General features: G+C 44.6%; 1 protein-coding gene across 1 annotated transcript in view; it reads left to right on the top strand.

Moving 5' to 3' along the window:
• Positions 1 to 23,919, top strand: part of LOC125024372 (trichohyalin-like) — a 99,108-nt gene that overhangs the window by 40,117 nt on the left and 35,072 nt on the right. The window contains exons 8-18 of the mRNA XM_047612093.1: positions 7,264 to 7,431; positions 9,329 to 9,508; positions 16,278 to 16,361; positions 16,705 to 16,872; positions 17,010 to 17,093; positions 17,816 to 17,983; positions 19,817 to 20,047; positions 20,218 to 20,448; positions 22,154 to 22,255; positions 22,470 to 22,546; positions 22,832 to 22,976. Coding sequence (XP_047468049.1) covers positions 7,264 to 7,431; positions 9,329 to 9,508; positions 16,278 to 16,361; positions 16,705 to 16,872; positions 17,010 to 17,093; positions 17,816 to 17,983; positions 19,817 to 20,047; positions 20,218 to 20,448; positions 22,154 to 22,255; positions 22,470 to 22,546; positions 22,832 to 22,976 — 1,638 coding nt within the window. The remainder of the gene's footprint in view (positions 1 to 7,263; positions 7,432 to 9,328; positions 9,509 to 16,277; positions 16,362 to 16,704; positions 16,873 to 17,009; positions 17,094 to 17,815; positions 17,984 to 19,816; positions 20,048 to 20,217; positions 20,449 to 22,153; positions 22,256 to 22,469; positions 22,547 to 22,831; positions 22,977 to 23,919) is intronic.

Here is a 23,919-nt window from a genome sequence, read left to right as displayed (position 1 = left end):
CCAGGGCGAGGTTCCAGGCTATGCAAGCAGGTGATGTGAAGCAATATGACGATGGGAAGGCGCGACAAAAAAACGCGAGGGAGGGAAAAAGCCGAAACCCGAGAGCCGCTCGCGCGTCGTGGCGCGGGCAGGGGGCTGGCGCGGGCAGGGGGCTGGCGCGGATGCGGATGCGGATGCGGTGGCGGTGGCGGGATGGCGTTATAACTTCGGTGAATGCGCAAGAATGGATAAATATTAAATCACGCCGACAAACACACCAACGACCGCTCTCAGGTCGTACGTGATCGCGGTCGCCGCCCGAGCATGTGTTTCGGATAAATATATTTAACAGGTGTGCATATTGTAAAGAAAAAAAAAAAAAAAACGGGCGTGATTTAGTGCAGAAGAAGGAGAGGTGGTGGGGAGACAGGAGGGATATTTTAGAGTGGGCCACTGAGATTGTTAGAGAGAATGAGATTTCATTTGCAGCTGGGACATTGAGTGATGACACCCATGGTGTGTGCCTCTCTGTTTTTTTTTTGTTCATGTGTGCACACATTAATGACGGTATCTGCACACTGGATTCAGTCACACAAAATTATATCTGCTACACTCTGTATGTACTTCACAAACCAGAGGTCTGCTTCCAGGGCTGCTTGTGTATTTCTTTTGTGTCAGCTGCCTCTTTAATATGAGTCTCGCAACGGCAAAAAAAAAAAAAAAAAATCTAAATCACTTGAAAACATACAGCGGTACGTGTGCGCCTCTTTTCCCCTTTTCCCCAGCTAACATGTACGCACAGACACACACTCAAACACAGGCTTCGTTATTAGCAAGCGGGAAACAAACACTACACAAAGCACCTCTGGCAATATTTATGCTATGGTGATAGAAAGGCTTTTGGTGTCGTTTGGTTCTTAAACACAGCAACACGTCTAACTGTCAAGATAGGGGATTTCGCCGCAAATTGCTAATGGTGTCACTCGATATTTCCGCCGCACGCACAGGTAATGATTTAGCCATGCATAGTGTACAGTAGGACACACAGGCAGTAAATGGAAAAAAGATAACAATAACAATAACTCACATCAGCCACCCCTAATGTATAGGCTGCTACACCGTGTCACGGTTATGTGACACGAGGAGAAAAATGAACAGTGGTTATCTGGAAATTAAAAAAAAAAAAAAAAAAAAGAGGAGGAGAGGGGGGGGGGGCTGATTTAATATTCAGCAGTGGCTGAAGGGGCTGGGGGAAGGGAGAGGAAAGCAGACCTATAGATGGGGGGAAGGGGGTGGAGGCGACGAAGATGGAGGAAATTAATCAGCGGTATCATCTCCAGGGGAGTTTAGCTAACCACCAGCCTCAGCGCTTTAGTCGGCCTTGTGAGCGAGCTTCTGCTGCAGCTGCTGCGAAATGAACTCGTCAAATCGTCACACCCGCAGACGTCAACAAATACCGAACGTGCAGACACGCGCCGATCAGCCACAACATTAAAACCACTGACAGGAGAAGGCAATGACATTGACCGTCTTGTGACAATCCAGTGTTCTGCTGGGAAACTTTTCAACCTGGTATTCATTCATGTGTACTTGCACCAGCGGGTCTTCAAAGGACCCCCTACCTACTGTATGCGTTTTAGCTTAAACTCCTCCCACAGTGCTTATAATATACATTATTATAAGTATATTTATCATGCACAGTTACCTTCTCCTCTGCTAATATTGCAGAGTGCTTCAGGGATTTCACCTGGGGACTGAATAGGCTCTCGGCCAATTGCGGCCCTGACAAAGTCAGCGTGTATTATGCAACCTCTTGATTCGTTCAGCAGCGATAGGGGCGGGGCCTGCTGTGTACAGGAGGCTTTCATTGACATGTGTGCCGCTCTATGTGAAACTGTGGCTGTTGAGACAGCTCCTGTATCACTGAATGAGTGAAGTGCTGACTAACAGATAACCTCGATTTATCCCTTTACTAAAACATGTTGGATTCATGTTAATGTGTATTTAAAGACATTTAAATTTGTGGGGAAAAATATCTAGAAAAAAGTCTAATCAACCAAAGATTTTGCGACGCGAACGAGCCTGATCCCCGCAGGACCCAAAGGCACCCACTAACAACATCCTGTTTACAGACAGCGCAGGACGGACCCTCAGATGATCCATGTCCATTCTCTGATGAGTCACAACTGTTTTGCAGCCACAAGGGAGACCTACACAATATTAGGAAGGCGCTCATCAGAAGACTCGTTCTGCTGTGGTTGTGTGTGCTTGTGTATGAGTGTGCCAGTCTATTTATATTTTTGAAGTAATAAGCAGCCTCAATAAGCTTTTATTTTCTTAATTCCACACAGTATTGCTCATGGCTGACTCAACTTTCACAACAAAAGGGCTCCCCGGGTCAAGACAATGCGTATTAGAAGCAAACTGGCTGAAAAATATCTCGGCTTTGACGGCGCTTTGTGACAATGACTGAGCCGTCTCTGTTCCAGGCCGAGGCCAAAATGGTGCATTTGAGCTTTTTTTAAGGCGAGGACGGAGGAGAAAGAGGCGAAGATTAGCCAACTGACCGAGGAGCCGATTGGATTGAGACAAAACGTAATAAGTGCGCACAAACAAATGCTTCAAATGCTTTTGGTGTTTGTGTCAAATATTGAGGAATTTTAGAAATTCTTAAAATTATGTGTCCCTCTGATGGAAAACGTATTACTGCTGCTAACCTATTGGTTGTGTTTGTGAACCCAGGCTGCCAAACATGAGGACGAGAGGCTTTTAAGAGGAGACGGACACCATACTTTCCGGCTCATTGCTGTTTTTGTCAAACACAGACGTACATGCGTGAATATATAATATTGGAAAGCTTTTGAGCAAATTAATTGCATTGTGTTGCGGAGCCTTGGCTAACATCACCAGTTGACCCCTGGGATTCTGTTAGCTAATTTAACTGTGCTATCATAGCGCTTCAATCAGTTTTCCACCCACTTATTTTATACCCTTTCAATTATACAGATTACCATTGCTGGTGGAGCTTATTGAGCTGTACTTTTGATTCAAAGGCGCACCGGCCCCACTGAGGCGCAGGCGCCGACAGACACGAGCTACGCGCGCACTCGCGCACAAACGCGCGAGTACACACCACTTGATCTGCATATCATTACGCTTTTGATCGGATGCCAAGGTTCCACTGAGAAAGACATCAGAGTCAAATGGAGCGAACATGTACACAACACCTGTAGGATTTGAGCGCGTGTGTGCGTGTGTGTCTGCGCCGCTCATGAGAGAGGCAGCTGTGAAATCTGCACCTGCTTAATTGAATTAGCTTTGTTAATGTATTCATACAAGCTGCCAAAAAAAAAAAGAAAGAAAGAAAGAAAGGAAGCGCGGCATTAACAAGCTCATTAGACCAATTAGTTAATTAATTGTCTGTACGGCGGCGGCTTCCCAAAGAGCTGCGTCTTCATTATCTGATGGCTGCCGCTTGTCGGGTCGTTGAATGAAAGCTGATAATGCGTCATGTGCTTGTCACAAACGTCATATACTTCTGCACGTGTGTGTGCGCATACAGTATATACATAGTTATATATGGCGGCTCTTTTTGGTGCAAACGTGCGCGGGCGCTTGTGTGTATTCATTTTGCCTGCGAGTGTGTGGTACGCTCAGAATATGGCGGCCAATATCAGTGTGCATATTGCAGTGAAAGGTTATGTGGGGGCCGTCGCTCCCACAGGTAAAGACAGAGCAGTCCTCCTAGCCACTTTCTAATCTCTCTTTTATTAGAAGTTAATATCTCGCCTGCTCTTTCTCACTCCACACTCCCACCTGCTTAGAAATGGCCCCGCTCCATCTTTTTAATTCAATTATATTAGCCACCCTCTATCTCTCTCTCTCTCCCTCTCTCTCTGCGCCCATAACTCTGCAACTCACATCTCTCTCTAAGACACAATCTCTCCCGCCTTTTTTTTTTTTTTCCTGTCTCTCTGTCTCTACCCATCTCACCCCTCCTTCCTTTGCCCTCAAATGTTCCATTTCTAATCCTAGATGGAGGATAGACTTTGGCCAATCAAGGATTTGCGCGAGCCATTCTCTCCCATTCTCTTCTGCTCTGCCTCGGTGGCGAAAACATATGATGGCTCGGAGGAGAGAGAAAAGAGGAGAGACGGGAGGGGGGCGGGAGGCAGGAGCTCGGGGAGGGGACCCCAGGGGCGAAACTTTGATTGCTAAAGTAATGAGACTTGATCAGATTGAGGTTTCTCTCTCAATAGGAGCTCCACTAATATGAAAGTCCCGGGCTTAAGCACTCATTGGAAATAAAATCACAAATCTGATATTCTTTCTTTCGGACTTCCAGCCCGGGTCCCACACTCCCCCACTGGAGAATTAAGACTTCACAAAGACCACATGGGAACTTTTAATCATCTCTGATGGTGGAAGATTTGGAAATCGCAGTGATGTATTAATTACGTAACAATATTATAGACCTCTTAAAGTCAATGATGTAAAGAGTTATAGGAGGGATTTTGACAGACACTAACTAGCTGGAAAGACCTACTGTATTATAAAAAAAAAAATGGGTGAAAAACATTACATGACATGACAAATCAGAAACAACCATATACACTCTTTAAGATGCCTTATATTTAGATGAGTAAGTATCTGGTCCTGTGTATCCAGACATAATCTGTGTAGAATCAGTTCCTAACGGAGCGACTCCAGACCAACTTTCTCCAAGTTAACTTTTGCGGACTTGCTTCCACGCTAGTGAGTAACACTGATGCTTCTGGTTTCCCCGGCTGATGTCACTTTTAAAGCATTACCTAAATGTGCTCAGTTGCGGTTGCAAAAAGTTGACGTCCTCACAATTCCTCACCAGACGAGAGAACATTTAGAGACTTTTAAAGCCCTTCATATTGCCCAGTTTATAATACTCAAGACCTTTACATGTCCACCAGAACAAATAGCTACATATTGTATGTCACGAGCTGACGGGGATAAAGTCTCTGTGCTATTAGTCACTTTACATTGCCCTTTCTTTTGTCCTCTGGGCACTTTACCATGGCTCCCTTTGTAGAAGCTATCAGACACTGCTGCATTGACCATTAAATCATTATCTTTTTCTTCTTCTTCTTTTTTTTTAAAGCTCTCTTTAGCGTTAGCTGCCTAAGACTCGCTATATTATTTTACATTCATAAATTATACAAATTACAGAATTATTTTGAAAGAGTTGCGCACATACATAACAAAAATGGGATCTTGAGTCATAGCATGAATGTGATTCATAAGCAAAAAATAGCGACAGTAGCTTTATTTTAAGAGATCTCATCGCTTCGGCTTTGTTCAACATTTATGGTAATATTTAAAATGCGTAAAAAAAAAAAAAGTCCCTTTTTCTTCATCTTCATTTTTCATCTGAAATCCCTCTTGCACTATAGATGGGTTAACATAAACTAGATGAACTTGTGCCCACTTGTGTGTAATATGCTGAACTCGGCTGCACTGCTGAAATTAAGACATTATTGTCTTAGTTTTGTGAAACTTATTTTATTTCCCCACAGTCACACTAAAATCAGGGGAAGATCCAGATAAAAGAGTGATTTTAATTCGCAATACCGTGACTTGGCCCATTGCTTATAACTGTTACCATCCATTAGCAATGCTGTAGATAATTTTTAACTGCACAAAAGCCCACCTTTAACACCGTTCCCGTGCCTCGGATGATATATATACTAGGAAGTGTGCCTGGAGAGCTTTGTCAGGGAGGCAGAGGTTGGGTTGTGTCGGTGCCAAGACACAGTCCGCTCGTAGAGGACATGATGATAGAGCTCGAGAGTGATCAGAAGATAAAGTGGATGCTGCAGCCGGTATAAATGTGTGTTTCTCACATATGTGAAACGATCCAGCCTGATTACAAAAAAACATAAACAAAAACCCCCCAAAAAGGCCTGTACTTGTTTGCACATGTACTACAAAAGAGCGTAAATGTGTGTCCGGTGTATTAGACGTGTTTGGATGTGTGTTTACTGTCTGCGGAGTCTCCTTACTAATCCAACACAGGGCTCATTTAACACAGTGCTAATGAATAGGGGGCTTTGATTTGGTAAGGGGTTCTGAACCACAAGCCCACACACAGCCATGGCCTCGTACGGGGTGAGGAGTTCAACCACTGTCTGCTTCCTTTGAACTGATCAGCCCCCCCCTACCCCCGCCGGGTAATTACTCAAACACATTTTGTTTTCGTTTGTTTAAAGAAAAGACCAGACAATAAAGGACCTATGCAAGTGGACGTAACCGCTGTGACGTCACGCGCCGGTTTGCAGACGATCGTCTTGAAGCTTTGAGTCAGGCATTTTCGCTGCCGCCACATTGGTTTTTGGAACCAGATGTTACCATAAAGACGGGGCGCAGTGAGTCACGCTCTAAAAGATCTAACTCGCTGGTGAGGGATGCCAGAGCATTGTCACAATATGCAAACGAGGTTAAAATATTAAAAGAATGCCTGGTGCTTGCGAAAAAAAACAAAAACCATTAGCTTTAACTATGTCAAAGAATTAGCTAATGTTAGCAAGCGACCGCTGATGCTTCCAGTCTCATTACATGCATCCACTTTGGTCTCCTTAATGGAGCAATTCAGCAATAAAAACTTGTTGGTGCTTCACCCACAAAGCTTTTAGGATTTCTTTTAATTGATAGCACAGGTGAGTGAAGAAGCAATGCAAAGAGAGTGATGAATTGTTTTAACCTCCAGCTTAGGTAGGAATGAACTGTCCTCTGTCACCATTAGGGGAATGAAGGCTAGGTCTCCCTTGTTCCCCCAAGACATTTCTGACTCATCGGGGAATGGACATGGGCCTTCTGAGGGTGTCTTGTGCTGTCTGCCAACAAGATGTTGTTAGTGGGGGCCTTTGGGTCCTGTGGCGTGAGGGGAGGGGCCTCTGTGGATCATCTTGTTCCACTGGATCCCACAGATGCTTGGACAGTTTGCGTTGTTCCTAAACTGTTTTGTGTGTGTCTGCGTCAGGCTGCATCCTGCTGGGGATGGCTGCTGTCATCAAGGAGAGTCTTTGCTATGGGGCGGGGGTGTCTAGTCTGGTCTAGGTCGGTTTTACATCTAAATAACATCCACACGAATGCCAGGTCCAATCGCCACATCATGGTCAGTGTTATTTACTTCTCCTGTCAGTAGTTTTAATCTTGTGGCTGATCGGTGTATGGGGTCCATGTACGTTTACTGACACTTTATACTGTGTATGTGTACATATAATACCAACTGCTCTTCTGTGTGTGTGTTAGATGAAAGAGAAAGAGGATGAAGTGAGGCGCATGGACCAGGAGGTGGTCGGACTGCGAGCCACACAGGACTCACTGAGGACAACGCTGTCTATGAAGGAGAAGCACTCACAACAGCTCGTCCAATACAACACAGAGCTCAAAGAAAGCCTGGCCGTACTGCAGAGCAAAGTAGGTATCCCACTCTCTCACATAACGCACAGAGGAGGGAGCTCTTCTTAAGTAAGGAACAGAATTGGGCAGCGTTCTCTAAATCAAATCCAGTCAGGTACACTGGGGAATTCTCCTCATTTTTACTTCCCTCACAGTTAATCATCTGTCCTTCTTCCCCTCCTCCTCCGCCTTCCCTCTCTTGTCCTCTCTCCATATTTAATAACTCATCGCCACCATCTTTGCTCCGCCGAGGGTTGGCTCGTTGTACAATAAAGAACCGTGTTTGTGTGAATATCACTTAGCCATTAGAGGGGGGCAAGACAGGGGGAGGGGTTAAATATTGTTTTGATTTTTTTCCCATTCATTATTTTTCTTCAGATCATTCCTTTTTTTTTCTCCTCTCTCCATTCCTGTCCCCTCTCTCCTTTCATATCCCTGGTCCAGCCTCGCTCTTGCCCCAATGAGAACCACTGGTAATGAATGTGAACATTAAAGAGTCGTGTGCATGATGAATGGAATGGCCTTTAGGTTTCTCTCACTATCCTTTCTCTCTCTCCTCTTATTATTCTCTCCCTCTCTCTGTCTCCCTCTTGTCTGTGTTTCTTTCTCTCTCCTCCTTTTCCTCCTCTCGTCGCCTCCAGGTATATCGGAGTGGCGCGTGGCAGTGATGTGTTTTAGGCTTAAATTAACCCATTTACTGTGTCCTTGACCAAACCAAGTCATTTGTCTGCTGCTAGTGTTTTACCAGCGCGGGCGCCTGTCAGCCAGCTAAATGAAATACATTCAGCATAAAAAGCAACACACACGCTTAAATGCCTACTTTATGCCCTTACTTTTCTAACTCTAACTTAATTTCCCTTTTACCTTTTTGACATCCCCGGTGTATTCAAAAGTCGGCAGCAGTTTAAATGCGGTTATTCTGACACATTTCCTTAAGGGGCTCCCTTTAAAAACTTGCAGCGTCACAGGTTCTAGGAGCGGTTTGAAAAATCAACCGTTTTTTCCATTGTTAATTGCGTGTGATGATGCATGTACATTAGAAAGAAAGAATCTTTTGAACGAGTTTGTCTCATGGGTGCAGAGCGAACCACCTTCTGATCAGTACAGCTGATCCTAGGCCCTACCTGAAACCATCAAAGGGGAGTGTGTAGAGGTGCTTCAGACATATAAGTAACTTGGTCCACATCTGGATCACAAACTGGACTGGTCTGCTAACATTGACTCGGCGTACAAAAAAAGGTCAGCGCCGTCTCTATTTCCTCAGGACGCTGAGGTCGTTTAATATCTCCCAGAAGCTGCCGAACACGTTCTACCGGACGTTCATTGCCGGTGCCCTCTTCTCCGCTGTGGTGTGCTGAGGAGGCAGCTCTAACAAGAAGGGAACCTCCGCAGCCTCTGCGATAGGGGCAGAGCCGGAGTCCTTGACACCAGCGGCACATGCAAGGACCTTGAGCAAATTCCGGACCATTATGAACCACAATCCTCTACACGACATCATAGTCAGACTGTAATTCGTCCTTTCTATCCATCACCTATAAAAACGTTGTTTCTCGTGGTTCGACGGGGAATCGGATAGAAACAGGACCTCAACTTTTTGTGAGCCCTGCCTCCAGGGTTTAGAAGCGCCACTCTAAAGTTAGTGTCCTACAATTTTATGATGAGTAGTCAAGCAGCTTTATTACTCCCGAGTCAAAGCAGCATGTGTAGAGTACAAGGCACAAAGCCTTTATGATGTTCCCTTTCACTGCTATGGAGACAAAGTGGAGGCAAACATCTCTAAATTGCGCTCTCATCTCCTCCTTCTGTCGCCTGAGCTTGTTGTTCCTCTTACAGCCATTGAAGAAGGGTCAAACTTTAGGTGATACTGACCTCATTGCCCGTCTCTCTGCCCTTTCTTTCTCTGCTCGCTCTTCAGTTACAAACCAGCGAGTGCACGTTGAAGGACACGAGCGAGGCCTTGGATCAGACCAGGACCAGTCTGAACGCAGACCGGCTGCAGAAGCAGAAGATTCAGGACCAGCTGCGCCAGGCCAGCAAAGAGGTGGAGCGTCTGCAGCTGGAACTGGCTCAAGTGCGCCGCGCCACTGAAAAGAAGGTAACTGGTTTCCTCTCCGAGGTGTTCATACGAATATTAATTATCAAACCTTGCTTTTCTGACTCGACTGTCGTTGCATCGTAACAGTTTAAACGACAGACCGGCTTTGGCCGTGAATTGTTGTGACCACGATACATTTAAGCTGAATCTGCTCGCTCACCTCAAACATTTTCTACCCTAAGTGGACAATGTCAGGGTAAAAATGGTTCATCTAAAGACAAACAATATGCACTGCGTTGATGATTAAATAGTACATTGGCGTTAATGTAATGCATTGTCTTTTCCTACAATGGGGCTGATAAGAGCGGTCGCGTAGGTGAGGGATTCATTTAAATGTGAAATTTTCAGATGTAGTATTCACAGCGATAGGCATTGTCTATTTCTACAATGGTGCTGATAATAAGGTTTTCGATAATGGGTAATGGGATGTTCCGATATTTAGAATCTTATTAAAAAAAAAACACACACACTTTGGATCAGATGGACTTGACAAATATTCTTGTAAAAACAGGATTTTACTTGCTGGGACTACAAAACCTAAAGATCATCTGGTCATATGCCACATTGCTTTGTGAAGGTTTTTATGATCTGCCCTTCTTGTGATACATCATAAGCATATGTTAGCTAGCACTTAATGGCTTGCGTTTAACCTTCAATTAACCAGGTTGGAAGGATCTACAAGCTATTGGTTAATTTCAAGAGCTTGGTTTTGCAGAAAAAAAAAGGAGGGGGGGGGGGACACATGAGGTTCAAATCTTTTCACCGACAAGCCTCTTCACTGACAATACTGTTTTTCACCATGTAAAGGGTGAGGGTTAAGGTCGTGCAACAGTATACAACCCACGTCATAGAGTTCACATTGACAAGACTTGTGTACTCAATAGCTCGTGTTCACTCGCAATAATATGAATGGTTTAAAAAATAATATTTTCATTAAACTGCTTTTGCATTTGGAAATTCATTTGTGAGTCTACAGGATGGAAGGCAACGCTGCACTAGGATTTAAAAAGCAACATGCAAGCCGTTGACCCTAGTGAGTTAATTTCAAATTAAGTAGAAACTTCATCTTCATTTCTTTCTGTCTAACAATAAGACATTCAACAATAAGAATGAAGATCAAACCTAACGGTCATGTGTTTTGGCTGCGGGAGAAAGCTGCACACGCTGGAGAGGCAGATTCAAAACCAGAACCTTCTTAGCGTGAGGCTGCTGTGCTAACAATGGTAAAGATTAAAAATGTGTATTCATATTCACATGACAAACAGCAGCCTTATAATTATCAGCCCCCTGGGCATCGAAGAGCCCGGATGAGGTTTAATGAGAAATAAGAGAGAAATCATTGAGAGGAGAATCATTGGAGAACTGGGCAGGTGTCTTGCTTGATTTTGTATCATAGGCTGTAATTAGGACTGGCTGTTTGACACTTGCATATGGATATTTAATAGGAACTAACGCACGAGGATCAGCCGGTCGTATCTCCTGTTGTTTAAAATCAGTCAACACAGCTGTGTGTACAGAAAGAACTGATCTGGCTTCAACATGCCTCCCTGAAACCTAAGAAACTTCTTCGGGAACAAGGCCCTTCTGTCTAAAAGGACTGCTGCTCATGACTGCGTCAGCTCGCATCAGCATCAACTTTATTTACATAGTGCCAGTAACTATCAAAATTGTCCCAAATCGACTTACAGAACCCTGAACTTGAACGCCTCAGAGAAAGCACTTGGCGAATGTGGTGAGGACAAACTCACTTTTAAGAGGAAGAAACCGTGAAGAGAGACACAAAAAAAGGGGGAAGAGAGGAGATGAAGAGAGAATCAGCTTATACCGATCAGACATAACATTATGACCAACCTTCTAATATTGTGTAGTTCTCCATTGTGACTCCAAAACAAACGGGGCTCATCAGTGAATGGTCATGGGCCTTCTGACGGTGTCATGTGGTGTCTGTCAACAGGATGTTGTTAGTGGGGGGCTTTGGGTCCTATGGTTTGAGGTGAGGGGCCTCTGTGCGTCAGGCTTGTTACAGTGCATCACAGATACTTGGAATTTGGAGGCCAGGTCTAAACCTCGTGCTGTTCATCAAGTTTTTTGAGTTGTTCCTAAACTATTTTTGTGTGTGTCTGTCTGTGTCAGGCTGTATCCTGCTTCCATCAAGGAGTGTCATTGCTACGGGGTGGGGGGTCTGGTCTGGGTGGGTGGTACGTGTCTAAGTAACATCCACATGTATGGCAGGTCCAAAAGTTTCCCAGTAGAACATTATATCATCACAACATGTGTCAATATTATTTACTTCTGCTGTCCGTGGTCATAATGATGTGGCTGACTGGTTTACGTACATGATTCAAACACGATAGTAGGCCTGCCTCTTTACCTGCAGGAAACCTGCAGTTTGTGGAACCTGCACAAACACAACCATTCACCATCATGACAAATCATGAAATGAAAGGAAAAACTAGCAAAAAAGACCAACTCACTAAATCACAACTGGTCAGACTCCCTACCACCTACTACTGCATGCGTGCTGCAGTATGAAAAATGTTGCGGGAAAAAATGTGGTTTTAGGAGCCCTGTTCAAATTGCCCACTTTTTCATCCGAATTCCTGCCGCCATGCCTCGTAAAACATATAATTCAACCCGCAAGTTGCCTCATACGCCGAAGAACCGTATAATACCTGGTTTAAAGCGTTTTGTTTAGCATGCAGTTACCTGTGCAGCGCGTCTGTGCGCACGTGCGCACGTGTGTGCGCGAGCTTGTGTGTTTTGTGTGTGGATTGTTTAAGTCAACGGATGGCCCATTACACCCTGTCTAGGGATTTGGTTTCTGCTCCACATCTGGCCTCGCTTTATGCACCAAAACTGGTTTTCTCTGATCTATTACAAGCTGCTCTCGCTCACACGCGCGCACACGCGCACGCACGCACGCACACACACTTTGACTTTGCTTTCACTCATTCACACTTCATTCAGTCACTGTATGGACAGCGGTAGTAGTAGGTGTGTATAAATGAGAGCGAGTGTGTCTGCTCCCTCTCGAATATAAATGAAAGCGAGAACTTTGGATTAAGTATTTTCCTCTGCTGCTCTAAATGTCCTAACATTAGCACAGCTGAACAAATACTGTCAACACTCTCTCCTTCATCTTAAATGTACTCTGCTGATTCGCTCTCCCTTCTGCTCTCTCTCCCTCTCACTTCCACTTTTTTACTCGGAAGAATAGGAAAGCAGTTAGCCATTTCTGTGGAGAATGAGTAGTCCCTTTTATTAAAAAAAAAAAAAAAAACCTCTTGGAGTTGAAGCTGCTTGGACCTGGGCGTGGATAAGGCTTATATTCTAGAAACCACTGGAAACAGTCAGTCAGTTTCATTTGATTGCTTTCAGCGTGCAAAGGTAGATTAGAATTTTGCTCTGCTATAACGTAGCATTTTTTAATCACAAAATCCTCCGTAATTCCTTTCGTTCTCCACCTCTTTTTTTAATCAGATTTCCCTTTCACTTACCCTTCATCTCTATTAGTGGCTCTTTCCACCTCACCTCAATAAGCACATGTTGCTCTAATTTCAACGCAATGTTAAAATCTTGTGTTGCTCCAAACTCCACACGCTAGGCAGCTTGAAAGTAGTGAAATCATTAACATCACAAGGTTTGTCTCAGAGACGGTGTACGCCATCTTGCCGGGAACAAACATCACAAACGCACTCTCTCACTCTTTTGTAAATCTTCAAGTCATACACTGATCAGCCACAAGATTAAAACCACTGACAGGAGTAGTCAATAACACAGTACGTTTACATGCACGTGAAAAACAATGAAATATCGCCTTAATCCGACTTTAACTGGACAACTTAAGTGCATGTAAAGACGTAACTCCAACTAAAAGAATTCTCCTTATACAATTAAGACACCCAGATAATGCGTCTGGAAATCGATTTGCTCCACCATGTGTATACTTAATCGGACTTTAACTGGACAACACACGGGCACACGGTCCACGGCCGCTGCATTGGCATATGACCCTGGAACAACAACAACATCCAAGAAAGCCAGTTGCAGAAGAAGAAGGTAAACAGAGCCAGTAGAAGAACCACCTCAGGGATAGCGGACATGTTCCCGCCAGTCATTTGATTTTCTCTGTTGCATGTAAACTGGGACAAGAACCACATTCAGAAAGTCAAATTCTGCATGTAAACACACTGACTGACCATTCTGTGATAATACAATCTTCTGCTGGGAAACCTTTGGACCTGAAATTAATGTGGATGTTAATGTGGATTATGACGCATTTCCACTGGCATGGTACAGCACGGCACGGCACGGTATTTGCGTGTTTCCACTATCATGTAGTACCTGGTACCAGGTACAATTTTGGTATTGTCTCAGCCCCCCCCCCCCACAAATTTAAAAAAAAAAAAAATGAAAACATCACAAGGTGTTGACCTGGCCTCTAAACTCACTAGATCCCAAACTGATCAAGCATCAGTGGGATGAGCCACAGACAACCTTCCCCTCAACCCACAGGACCCACAGACAACATTCTGTTTCCAGACACCACATAACACCCTCTGAAGGCCCATGTCCAACATCTGAAGAGTCACACCTGTTCTGGCCTACACGATATTTGGAAGGGGGTCATAATGTTATTAGTGTATGTTATTTGAAATGGGAATGGGGTTTGAGGGGAGCGAGAATGCAAACAGAAATGAAAGGAGACGGAAAGAGTGGTACAGCAGGAAGGTCGTTCAGGCCTTCAGGGTTGGACATGGACAGACATGGACAGACACGGACAAACATGTCCAGCGTTGCTTTACAGCTCGTCAGAGTAGCTCACGACTTCTCCCGCTCCTCACTTTCTGTCTTGATCTCGCTTATTGCTCATTTCTTTTCTTGCCGTGCCACTTCTCCCTTTCATCCCTCCCCCCACCCCCTTCTCCACCACCCCCCTATCCCCAACTGTTCAAATATTATTTCTCCCCCTCCCTCCCACCCACCCCCCCTCCTTTTTTTTCTCCCTCTCTTTATCTTGTCATTGCCTGTCAGTGGGGATTCTATCTACGCCAAGTGTTGTGTGCGCGCGTTACATGTGAACACATTGAGACTGAGATACACTTAAGAGCTCATTGATTTAAAAATACCTTCGATATTGGAGGTCCCCTCCCGCAGATTCGTTCAGGAGCTTATCACACGCACACATCCGCGCGGAGATATGCATGAACCAAAGCTCCACTCCAAAGTTTCTCCTTAAACTTTGTGATTGACCTAGTTAGCGTGTCGTTTTGACAAGTTGTCTGTTTTGACACGACATCCTCCGGTGTTTATCAACAGCCACTCTGCCTATCACACACACTCACATTGGGAATTCGCGCACACTCAAAGATAAATCACTGTAAGATTTAAAAAAAAATTGGCAGCAAGTGAGCGCCGCGTTTGCCACGGGTAAGTGGAGTGTCTTGCGTTTGTTACATGAATAAAAGCTTCGGTCACTTTTTTTTTCTTTTTTTTCTTTTCCCTGAGTGTGCATGCTCGTGCTACCTGATGCACAACCTGTGTATATATTTCTGTCTGGGGCACTGCCTATTTGTGTGGGTCTCAAGAGGTTTGGACTGTACGTGCACGGGCGGCGTGTGCCAGGTTTAGTGTTTTTAGCGAGCCTTGTAGCCGACAGCCGGAGGTGAGGGGTCAAAGAGCCAAGTTAACTCCATCCATCCCCCCGGACAGTTACAAACGAGCCCTCAACTCTGGTCAAAACAATCCTTGGATCATACGGGACGGACGGGAGGAAGGGGAGGGGATGGAGAAGGAAAGGGAGAGACGGGGCATGTGGCTGAATTCGGCATGAAAGACGGCTGAATAGTCTACATTAAATATGCTCAATAGCAATAACTAAGCTGTTCAAATAACAGAATGCATTCTAACAAAACAGCCCTCTACATTTAAATCTTCATGAAGGTTATGCATTAGTTTAAAATAACAAAGATTCAAATGTTTTATTTTATTTTGGTTCATCTTTTATTTGTAATACTATTGGATTGGATTGTTGAAGCACTTTTGTCTTTGATGCAGCTTATAAAGCACCACAAACTTTTATCTTCCATTCATGTCCGCTAGTGTACCTAATGTTTTGTCAAGAGATTGTTTATTACATCAGTCAGCTATCCAAGATATGGTTTCTTTTTTCTTTTTTTTGATACTTTGATTCATCTTTCAAACACTGAGAGATTACACACGAACGCTGGAATATCTCAGACCCACATCCGGCTGTTTTGACTGACCTCAGACGCAGAAAGGCCGTGACAAGTTGCAGACTCTGGAAACACAGATAAACAAGATAAAAAAAACATTTAAAAACATTTCCCCCCGAAAAAACTTGTGAGGAATCACACCCACATGAAAGCGCGTGCAGACATGCATCCGTACGCTCATTTGGCGTGCAGGGTTGAAGTGGGTAATTAGGCGAGGTCACCAAGGAAACGGGCAAACACGAGCAGCAGTCAGAGGTGCGAGCGTACGCCAGAGACGGAGTCGTAAACAACCGTTTCTCCGTACGTGCAGTCTCCCGCCCACCGCCGCCACCATCACCTTAAACGCAAATATGAAAAACTAGATTGTATCTCGAGTTCTGTAAACGGTGACCTAAGTCCCACTGTTTCCTGAGATACGGTCTCTGCTGCCTTTGAATCGCGGATAAATCGTCCTTAACACAATGTCTCGCTGGAAAGATGTCAGAGGATTTTAAAAAAGCGTCGTCCAACGTCCTTCGGTTTTCTTCTCGCAGATGCAGAAAAGGGAGAGTAAGATGTGTGCGCTGTTGAAGGAGCTCGCAGAAACTAAGACGCTGCACTCTGATTGTCAAGAAGAGGTAAAAACATCGGCTCCATTATTCCCCAAAATGATTTTTTTAACTGTTCATGATTCATATTAATTTTAACCAAATTAATTTTTATCCCATTATAGAATAAATCTAACTACTTTAATATTTATTTGATAATGGAATTAAAATTATAATCAGTTTATAATAACCCCCCCCCCCCGTAGATTGAATGTTGAATAATACTGAGTGGGTTTTGTGATGCTGGAATTAATATCGTTTCATTAAATTTCCTTCTTCATTTATCATTATTTTAGTTTTTTCTCCTCGGTGCTAAAATAGTGTGGGATTGTAGCTTTGACGGAGTGACTTAATTCCAGTTCGTATTTAACAGTTGCTTCGAAGGGAGATGGCTGCGGAGAAACTGCGCGAGGAGAGGGACGAGCTCCGAGCCCGGATGGAGGACCGGAGCCGAGAGTGCGTCCACCTCAGCCAGGCCAAGGAGAGACTGGAGGCCGACTTGGCTCTGAGCCACGACAAACTCCACACCTCACACCTGGAGGTCTCCCTCTGTCTCTCTCTTCCTCTCCGTGTGCATGTGTGTCTGTATGTGGGCGCAGGGATCAGATCGGCGCCGGGTAGCAAAACCTCCACGCAGTTCGCCGGGATGCGCATTTAAGTCCTTTTCTTTGGGTTTAGGTGCGAAGCAGAGATCAGTTCATTGTGCAGCTCAGAGCTGAGATGAAGACGGCGAAACAAAAGCATCAAGAAACGCAGAAGAAGGTGCGTTGAGTTGAACCTTTCTGTTTGTAATATTTACAAGATTTTACCAGAAACAAAAACCACTAAAAGTCAAACCCGCTTCACGAAAAACATCCCACTTATCCATTTTCCAGTGGGTCCCTCTTTTTTTTTTTTTTTTTTTTTAGATTTGTTTCTCTTTTTTAGGTTTTAAGTTTGTCTTAGGGCTTAAATTCACTTTTAGATAGCACTGCAGGGGCCTTAGACCTGTCTTACTATTATTTTTTTAGTTTTTTTTCTTTTCACATGCTGAGGCTAGGCCGACCGAGCACCCTTGTGTGTGTGTCTATGTGTTTTTTTTTGTTTTTTCTCCCAACGATGCCTTGTTTCACACCCACATCCACTCGAGGGAAGTGCCCGAACCGGCAACAGTCTTCTACTGTTGGCTACTGTGCAGCTCCATTAGGGCAGTGGGAGGCGTAGCACCTTGCTCAAAGGCTCCTCGAAAGTCGGAGCGAAGGAAAAGCGAATCGTTACTCATTCATGTTTGCCTTGCCTGCATTTTCCCACCTGGTCCTCAGACTAAACTTGGAAACTCTCTGACTCAAGCGCTCACTTTTTTTGGGGGGGGGGGCTATTGCCACCCCCTCACCGTCTTCTCTCTCTGTCTGCCTGTCTGTCTGTGTGCACATCTTATGCTGGCGTAAACTTATTCCCATTTCCGTCTTTTTCGCCGTTTTCTCCTCCTCCTTCTTCTCCCTCAGGTGACAGCCCTGGAGGAAGAGGTAAAACGCTTGAGCCGCGAAGTCAGAGCGCACCAGGAAGAGGCCCGTCAGTTAACCGAGAAGGTCGGCGATATCGAGCTCCTTAAAGACCAGAAGGAGGAAGAACAACAGCGGCTGCGCGGTCGGCTCCGCATTAGCCGGCAACAGGTGAGGGTGAACTCTCCCCTCTCCCGTTCACCTTTGCTCGTCTCGCCTCCCTACAGGTGAAGTCTCGAGTGAAATCTATAGATCAGCTGAACCCTGACCCGCGAAGCTGCGACGCCCGCTCACGAGGCTGAAGCGGAGCGCTGGAGGGGGGGGGCAAAACGGCCCCGCTTCACAGCCGACTGAAGCAGAACAAATCTGAGCTCAACCAGATAAAGCATGCAGCGGTATGAGAGTTGGAGGTCAGAGAGCTCAAGGACAGTTTAAGTCGGAAGCACAAAGCCACAGAAAAAGGCGAGTCTTTTGTTGCGTTCAGTCGTCAGTCAGCTGAGCCGCAGTCCTGCACCAGAAACAGTCTGCTGTGTTAATCCAATGAACAAGAGGAAAAGAGAAATCTGAGGGCGAGTGATCTAAATCACTGTGGACAATAAAGTAGTCAGAGTTTTCTGCCAGGAACAGCAATCAGAACCATTAACAGCGGACAAGCTTTAGTTTTGCAGTCAGCTTACATAATATATTCCCGTCTATATCATCTGAATGACTGGACGAGACAGAATAAACCCTCTGTTTGTCAACCTCTCACATCTAATTGGGCCCAAACATGAACACAGACACTGGAACACGGAGCAAAAAAAAAAAAAGAAGAAGAGAGAAGAAGAGAAGAATAAGTTATTATCAAATGAGGGTCAGCTTGGGTAGTCATGTGACCGCCATGAATAGTCAAACGGCGGACGAAATGAGGTTCGTCAGGTCACGAGGGTCAAATGTGTTTTTCATCATGTTTAATGAAGGTTGTTTGTTTCCTCAAAGCACAAGCTCCTGATTATGGTCACAAGAAAGCCATGGTGTCTCCATTAAGCCTTGTTATGGGGCCTTTCATCCAGTAACAGAGAGACATGCTTAGTCCGCCATTAGTGTTTCGGACTGTTTGATAGCAGGGCGGTAGGTTGGGTTCATTAACGGCACGGAGAAAGAAAATGACACGTGCACCTACGGTAGGTGAAGCTGGCACATTGTGCGATTTTAAAGCAGTTACCTCGAGTAACCCTGGTTAAAACATTCCTCATTCACCACCATCGCGCTCGGATAAAATCGAGTGAGCGCCGCCTGAGTCAGTGGTTTTAAACAGTCCACACACGCCGGGCGTACGCCTACGCGGGTCGTTCCGTTTTTCGCTCTAAAACAGAAAAATCCGATGACTCCTCTCCTCCACGCTGGCTTGTGTCTCTTTCTTCCCTCGCATGGGCGAGTCCTCCGCTCAGTCACGCTGCCCTCTATCCTGCGTTAGACCTGGATGGGCCCATTTAATCCCCGGTTAAACCGAGCTGCGGTGAACCACTGAAATCTAACTAGTTGGCTGTCATTAGCCGTAAACCTTCATGTTCTGATCCAGATTACAGCGGGATTAACGTGGATGAACTCAAGCTGAGTGTTAGAGCGGGTTTAACTTTCTCAACCTCTCCCCTTGGAAGGTGAGCCATACGGTAGGATTCTTAGTGTAGCGTCGGGATTAAGCCTGGTTTCACTTCCTGGGTTCCCTCTTTCATTACGACAGAGGTTACTGTGGAGCGGCGCAGTATGTTGAAGCATGTTAGGCAAACTAGCACACAGCTGTTGTGTTTTTTTTACGTTTATTCATGTTTCGTAGTGATTTTTTTGAAGATGATGCCGTATTAGGTTGAGCATTTAAGAACATTTATTCTTCTCTGTCCATGCCTACGTTATATCTAACAGTAACATTCTGTTCAGTGCTGTCTCAGCTTCGCTTTAATTCCACATTTTTTCTGCCTGATTACAAAGAAAAGGTTTTTTTATTACATTTGACTGTAATTCCAGGTCGAGACTTCAGGAGAGAGGTTGAAGAAGCAGGAGGCCGAGTTGGAAGTTCTTCGTCAGCAGCTGAAAGGAGCCAGGGATGAGCTGAAAGCGACCAGCTTGCAAACCCAGGAGCACCAAGAAACGGTCGCTATTTTTAGACAAAAGTACGCTGCAGCGATAGAGAAGGTGCACAAGGTGCAAAGGCAGGTAGAGCTTCTGGAAGAGGAGCTACGATATTCACAGCAACAGGTGGTTGACGGTTGTTATTAGCATGTAATTAGCAGAAAATTGCATTCTTGTTGCTCGGTGCCTCAAAATAGAATCCATTAGACCTTGACTTATTCAACGGGTTTCCAAGAATGTGTTTTTAGCCCTGGCAAGCTAAAACTTCTCCCTTCTTGTAAATGTTTACTCGGTAGCTAAGGGAGTCGCAATCAGCAACTCACTCGGTGAAGGACGAGTTAGCCGAGCTGGACGAGCGGTACCGGGAAAAGGCTGCCCAATGGGAGAGCTCGCAGGAGGCTCTCGACCAGCTGGCGGACGAGCTCCAGATTAATCAGAACCTACTAAGGGAGAGTCAGCAAAAAGTGGACCACTTTAAAAGCCTGATGGGAGCCCTGCAGGAGCAGATGGACACACTCAAACAGCAGGTTAGGGCAAACTTGCTATTGCACGACCACGTGTGGGCCCGGCAGCGGCAAGACAACATAAATCCAGACACATACAATACACAGTTAATCCAATATTTCCCGGTGGAGATCGTGATTCGCTCGGTTACTAGCATGATTCATTATAGCCGTAATAATGGAATATTCATTTTACGACATCAGTTAAGATGGCTCAAACCAGTGTGAATCAATCAACGAAGCTGCTTGTGAGACAGTCTGCGGACAAGCAGGCCGCTTGACCAGTTCAGTGGCCACAGCCAACAGTTTTACGTTTTAGAAATGAGAGCGCGTTGTTGCTATCTTCATAATTAAGTATTTTTGAAGATAAACGTAAATTATCCCCGAGAAGATTTGGAGGGCATGAATATATTTTTTGTGTACCTCAGATGGATGTCTTTGCATTCTCACGTGTGCACCCAGGTGATTGCCAGGTCCAATAATAATGGGCCTTTGTGCATTCATGTATATGTGTGTGTGCGCGCGTGTGTGTGTGTGCGTGTGCACTGGTGTGCGTCACTTAATCTTTTCTCCTTTTTCTTTCTGTTTTATATTTACTACGTCAGGCAACAAATGAATCATCTTTATTACGGAGAAATTTAATTTGGATGAACTTAACTGCTGCCGCCAAGGTCAGACGGGCAGAATGTCATTTTAATCCAATCAACTTTAATCTGTTGGTTATAAAAGAGTTAGGCTGTTGAAGAATGGCTGTATCTCAGGCCCTTTATTACACTGGCTAATGACTTTGATTGTGAGGCGCCTATCAAGAGGTTAGGAGTTCTTATGGAGCTTCACGTCCCGCTAATTCGCTACCTCATGCCACAGCTGAGTTCAGCTAACCCTAAAATCAGTGGCGCTTTCACTCCCTGTTTACAAGAAAATCTAAACTGTAGAATATGCGAGATACTGTTGTGCGTTAAAAAACGCGGCTGTAAAAGCAACAGTCGAAGCTCGTATTTGGAGGTAAATAAAAATTGGAGTGAGTACTGTATAGTATCTTAATTCTATCTCTGCTCCGGTTCATTTGTATTCTGACTAGGGAGTACGTCACTATAACATTAAGATGAACACTATAAGACAAGTACATTCTCTCCCTTTCTACAAAGATGTCTACTTTTGAATTAGTTGCGCAATTTCTCCGCATAAAGAACGGCGGCTAATAGGCTAAGATTGAGGGTAGTGATGCGTTAAGCGGTGACTTAGGCAGTGTTCTTGATGATAGAAAACAATGAGGTACGTTTTTCCTTTTCCTTCTCCTTAATTAAGAGAACAATGCTCAGATCCGTGTGTGAATTGCTCATTGTTGTTCTCTTCTCCGCGTTGAGCTCGGTTTGTCGCCGTTCGTCAGCTGTGCCTGGACCGCCAAGGCCGCGCGTCTGTCTTTGCGCAAATCAATACACAAACAAGTGTTAAGGAACCACATAATGGAACATCAGTCTCGCTGCTATTTATTATTATTATTCAGCCGAAGAAAACATATAATCTGTTGAAATGTAATCCATAACCAAATCCTTTTGTGGCTTAGTTTTTTTTGTTTGTCACAGTTTTAGGTCGGTTGTTGTTGTTGTTGGTGGAGGCGCATGATGCATTGTCCTGTGTAAATCAGACTGAAACAAGCAACTTTCTGATAAATATTACTCGTTTTCTTTCTCTTTGCCTGTTTCACTCGTTGTCTTTTGTCCTTTAGAAACTGACGATGGAGTGCGACCTACGGCTCTACCGACAGAGCCACTCTCATTCCGACGAGGACTATTTCAGCATTTTAAATCTCAGACAACAGCTGCAGAAGGTAGTCCTGGATAATACTGTTCCTACACATCGAGGATATTATCATCATAATAAACAGCGCAGTTATATACAGCAATAACAACCAAGTACATTGGAAGTAAAAGACACATCTGAAAGTAGAATTACGCACAAAGTAAATGGCTAAAATGTAGTTACTTTCCTGCGCCCGCGCCTTTTTTTGTAATCGTGTACATCCACTTATGTGTGTGTTTCAGCGCTGCACTGAGCAGGTTGAACGCCTCGCAGAGTGTGAAAGGGCTATTCTTCAGACGAAGTCAGACCTGGAGAGACAGTAATAACGGAGTCTATAAAACTCTCATTCTCCTCTGCTGATCCTGGTCTCTGTCCTTGTCTCTCCTCCCGTGCCCTTCTCATCTGCCTCCACCCATAGCTCTCTCATTATTTTAACAGTGTTCTCACCAAATGGCACGCGCACACTGCGGACGCATTGTGTTGCACGGAACATGCAGTCTACTTATATAATTTACTTTTATTTAGCTAATGTGTCTGATTTGATTATTTCATATCGTGTTAATTTTTTACGAGGCGGTCACGCTCTGCTCTCTCCTCTGCACAGACATAAAGAAAAGGCGGCTCTGAAGCAAAGCCTCGCCGCGTCCAACCGCGCTCACCTGACCGCTCGCGGCCACCTGGAACAGGAAGTGACACGTCTGGGAAAGGAAGTAGCGTGCTTAGAACTTGAGCTGGCAAACACCCAGAAGGTATTAAGCCGTGACTAATCTCCGCTCTTATTTTAAAAGGAGAGAACTATATTAATTTGACCTTCATCTCCTTCAAAGCCTTTTCCTTAAAATGGCTCTCCGTGCAGTTCGCTTCACCAGAGAGGAGTGCTTCAGCCACCTCCACGGGCACCGCACACCCACCACTCATGCGATTGTCCCAGGATTGCCTGGCAGAAACAAATTGCCCCGCCATTAATTAAAGCACCAAACAGTGCCAAGGCTGGCGAAATTGACTCCAATTAAGAGCTCAATGGGACACTAAATATTCAAATTACTCAAAGTGGTGACTGTAGCCTGGCAGAGTGCCAACATTGCTGGCAGTCTTGGACACATCATTTGTGTGTGTGTGTGTGTGTCTGTGTAGGCTGATACGTGTAGGTGAAAAGTGGTAACATTTGATTTTTTGCACATTAAATTTGTGCGCCCCCTGACACAAATCTTATGCTTGCCAGGATGCACGCGCACATACATTTAGGCCCACAAACGGACGCACGTAAGCAATGGAGGTCCATTCATTCAGTCACCTTCCCCTGTGGAATACGGCATAATGGGTCCATGTCATGTAGGGACACATATACTGAAGACTGCATTTACATTCATCACATGCATTATGCATTGTTAATCATTATCATTATGCAAATTTATATATATGCTTAGTTGTACCTATTCTGGCTTAAAGATCAAAGCTATTGACATATATTAACAATTGATTTAATCATAGTCTTGTTATTCTTTATACTTTACACTTGTTTTTTTTTTTGTTACAGATTAAGGCATCGGATTGCACCTAAAAACACAAAAATATATCTGTTTGCTCACATCACACTGCAAAAACAGCATTACTAGATCGAAGCAAAATATTCTTATATTCAATCAAATCATTTTGCATTATGAAAAAAAATCTGCCGATAGGATAAGGGTT

The sequence above is a fragment of the Mugil cephalus genome, chromosome 18 (genome assembly GCF_022458985.1).
Source record: "Mugil cephalus isolate CIBA_MC_2020 chromosome 18, CIBA_Mcephalus_1.1, whole genome shotgun sequence".
NCBI classification, from domain to species: Eukaryota; Metazoa; Chordata; class Actinopteri; order Mugiliformes; family Mugilidae; genus Mugil; species Mugil cephalus.
This window is presented reverse-complemented; position numbering and strand designations above follow the sequence as displayed.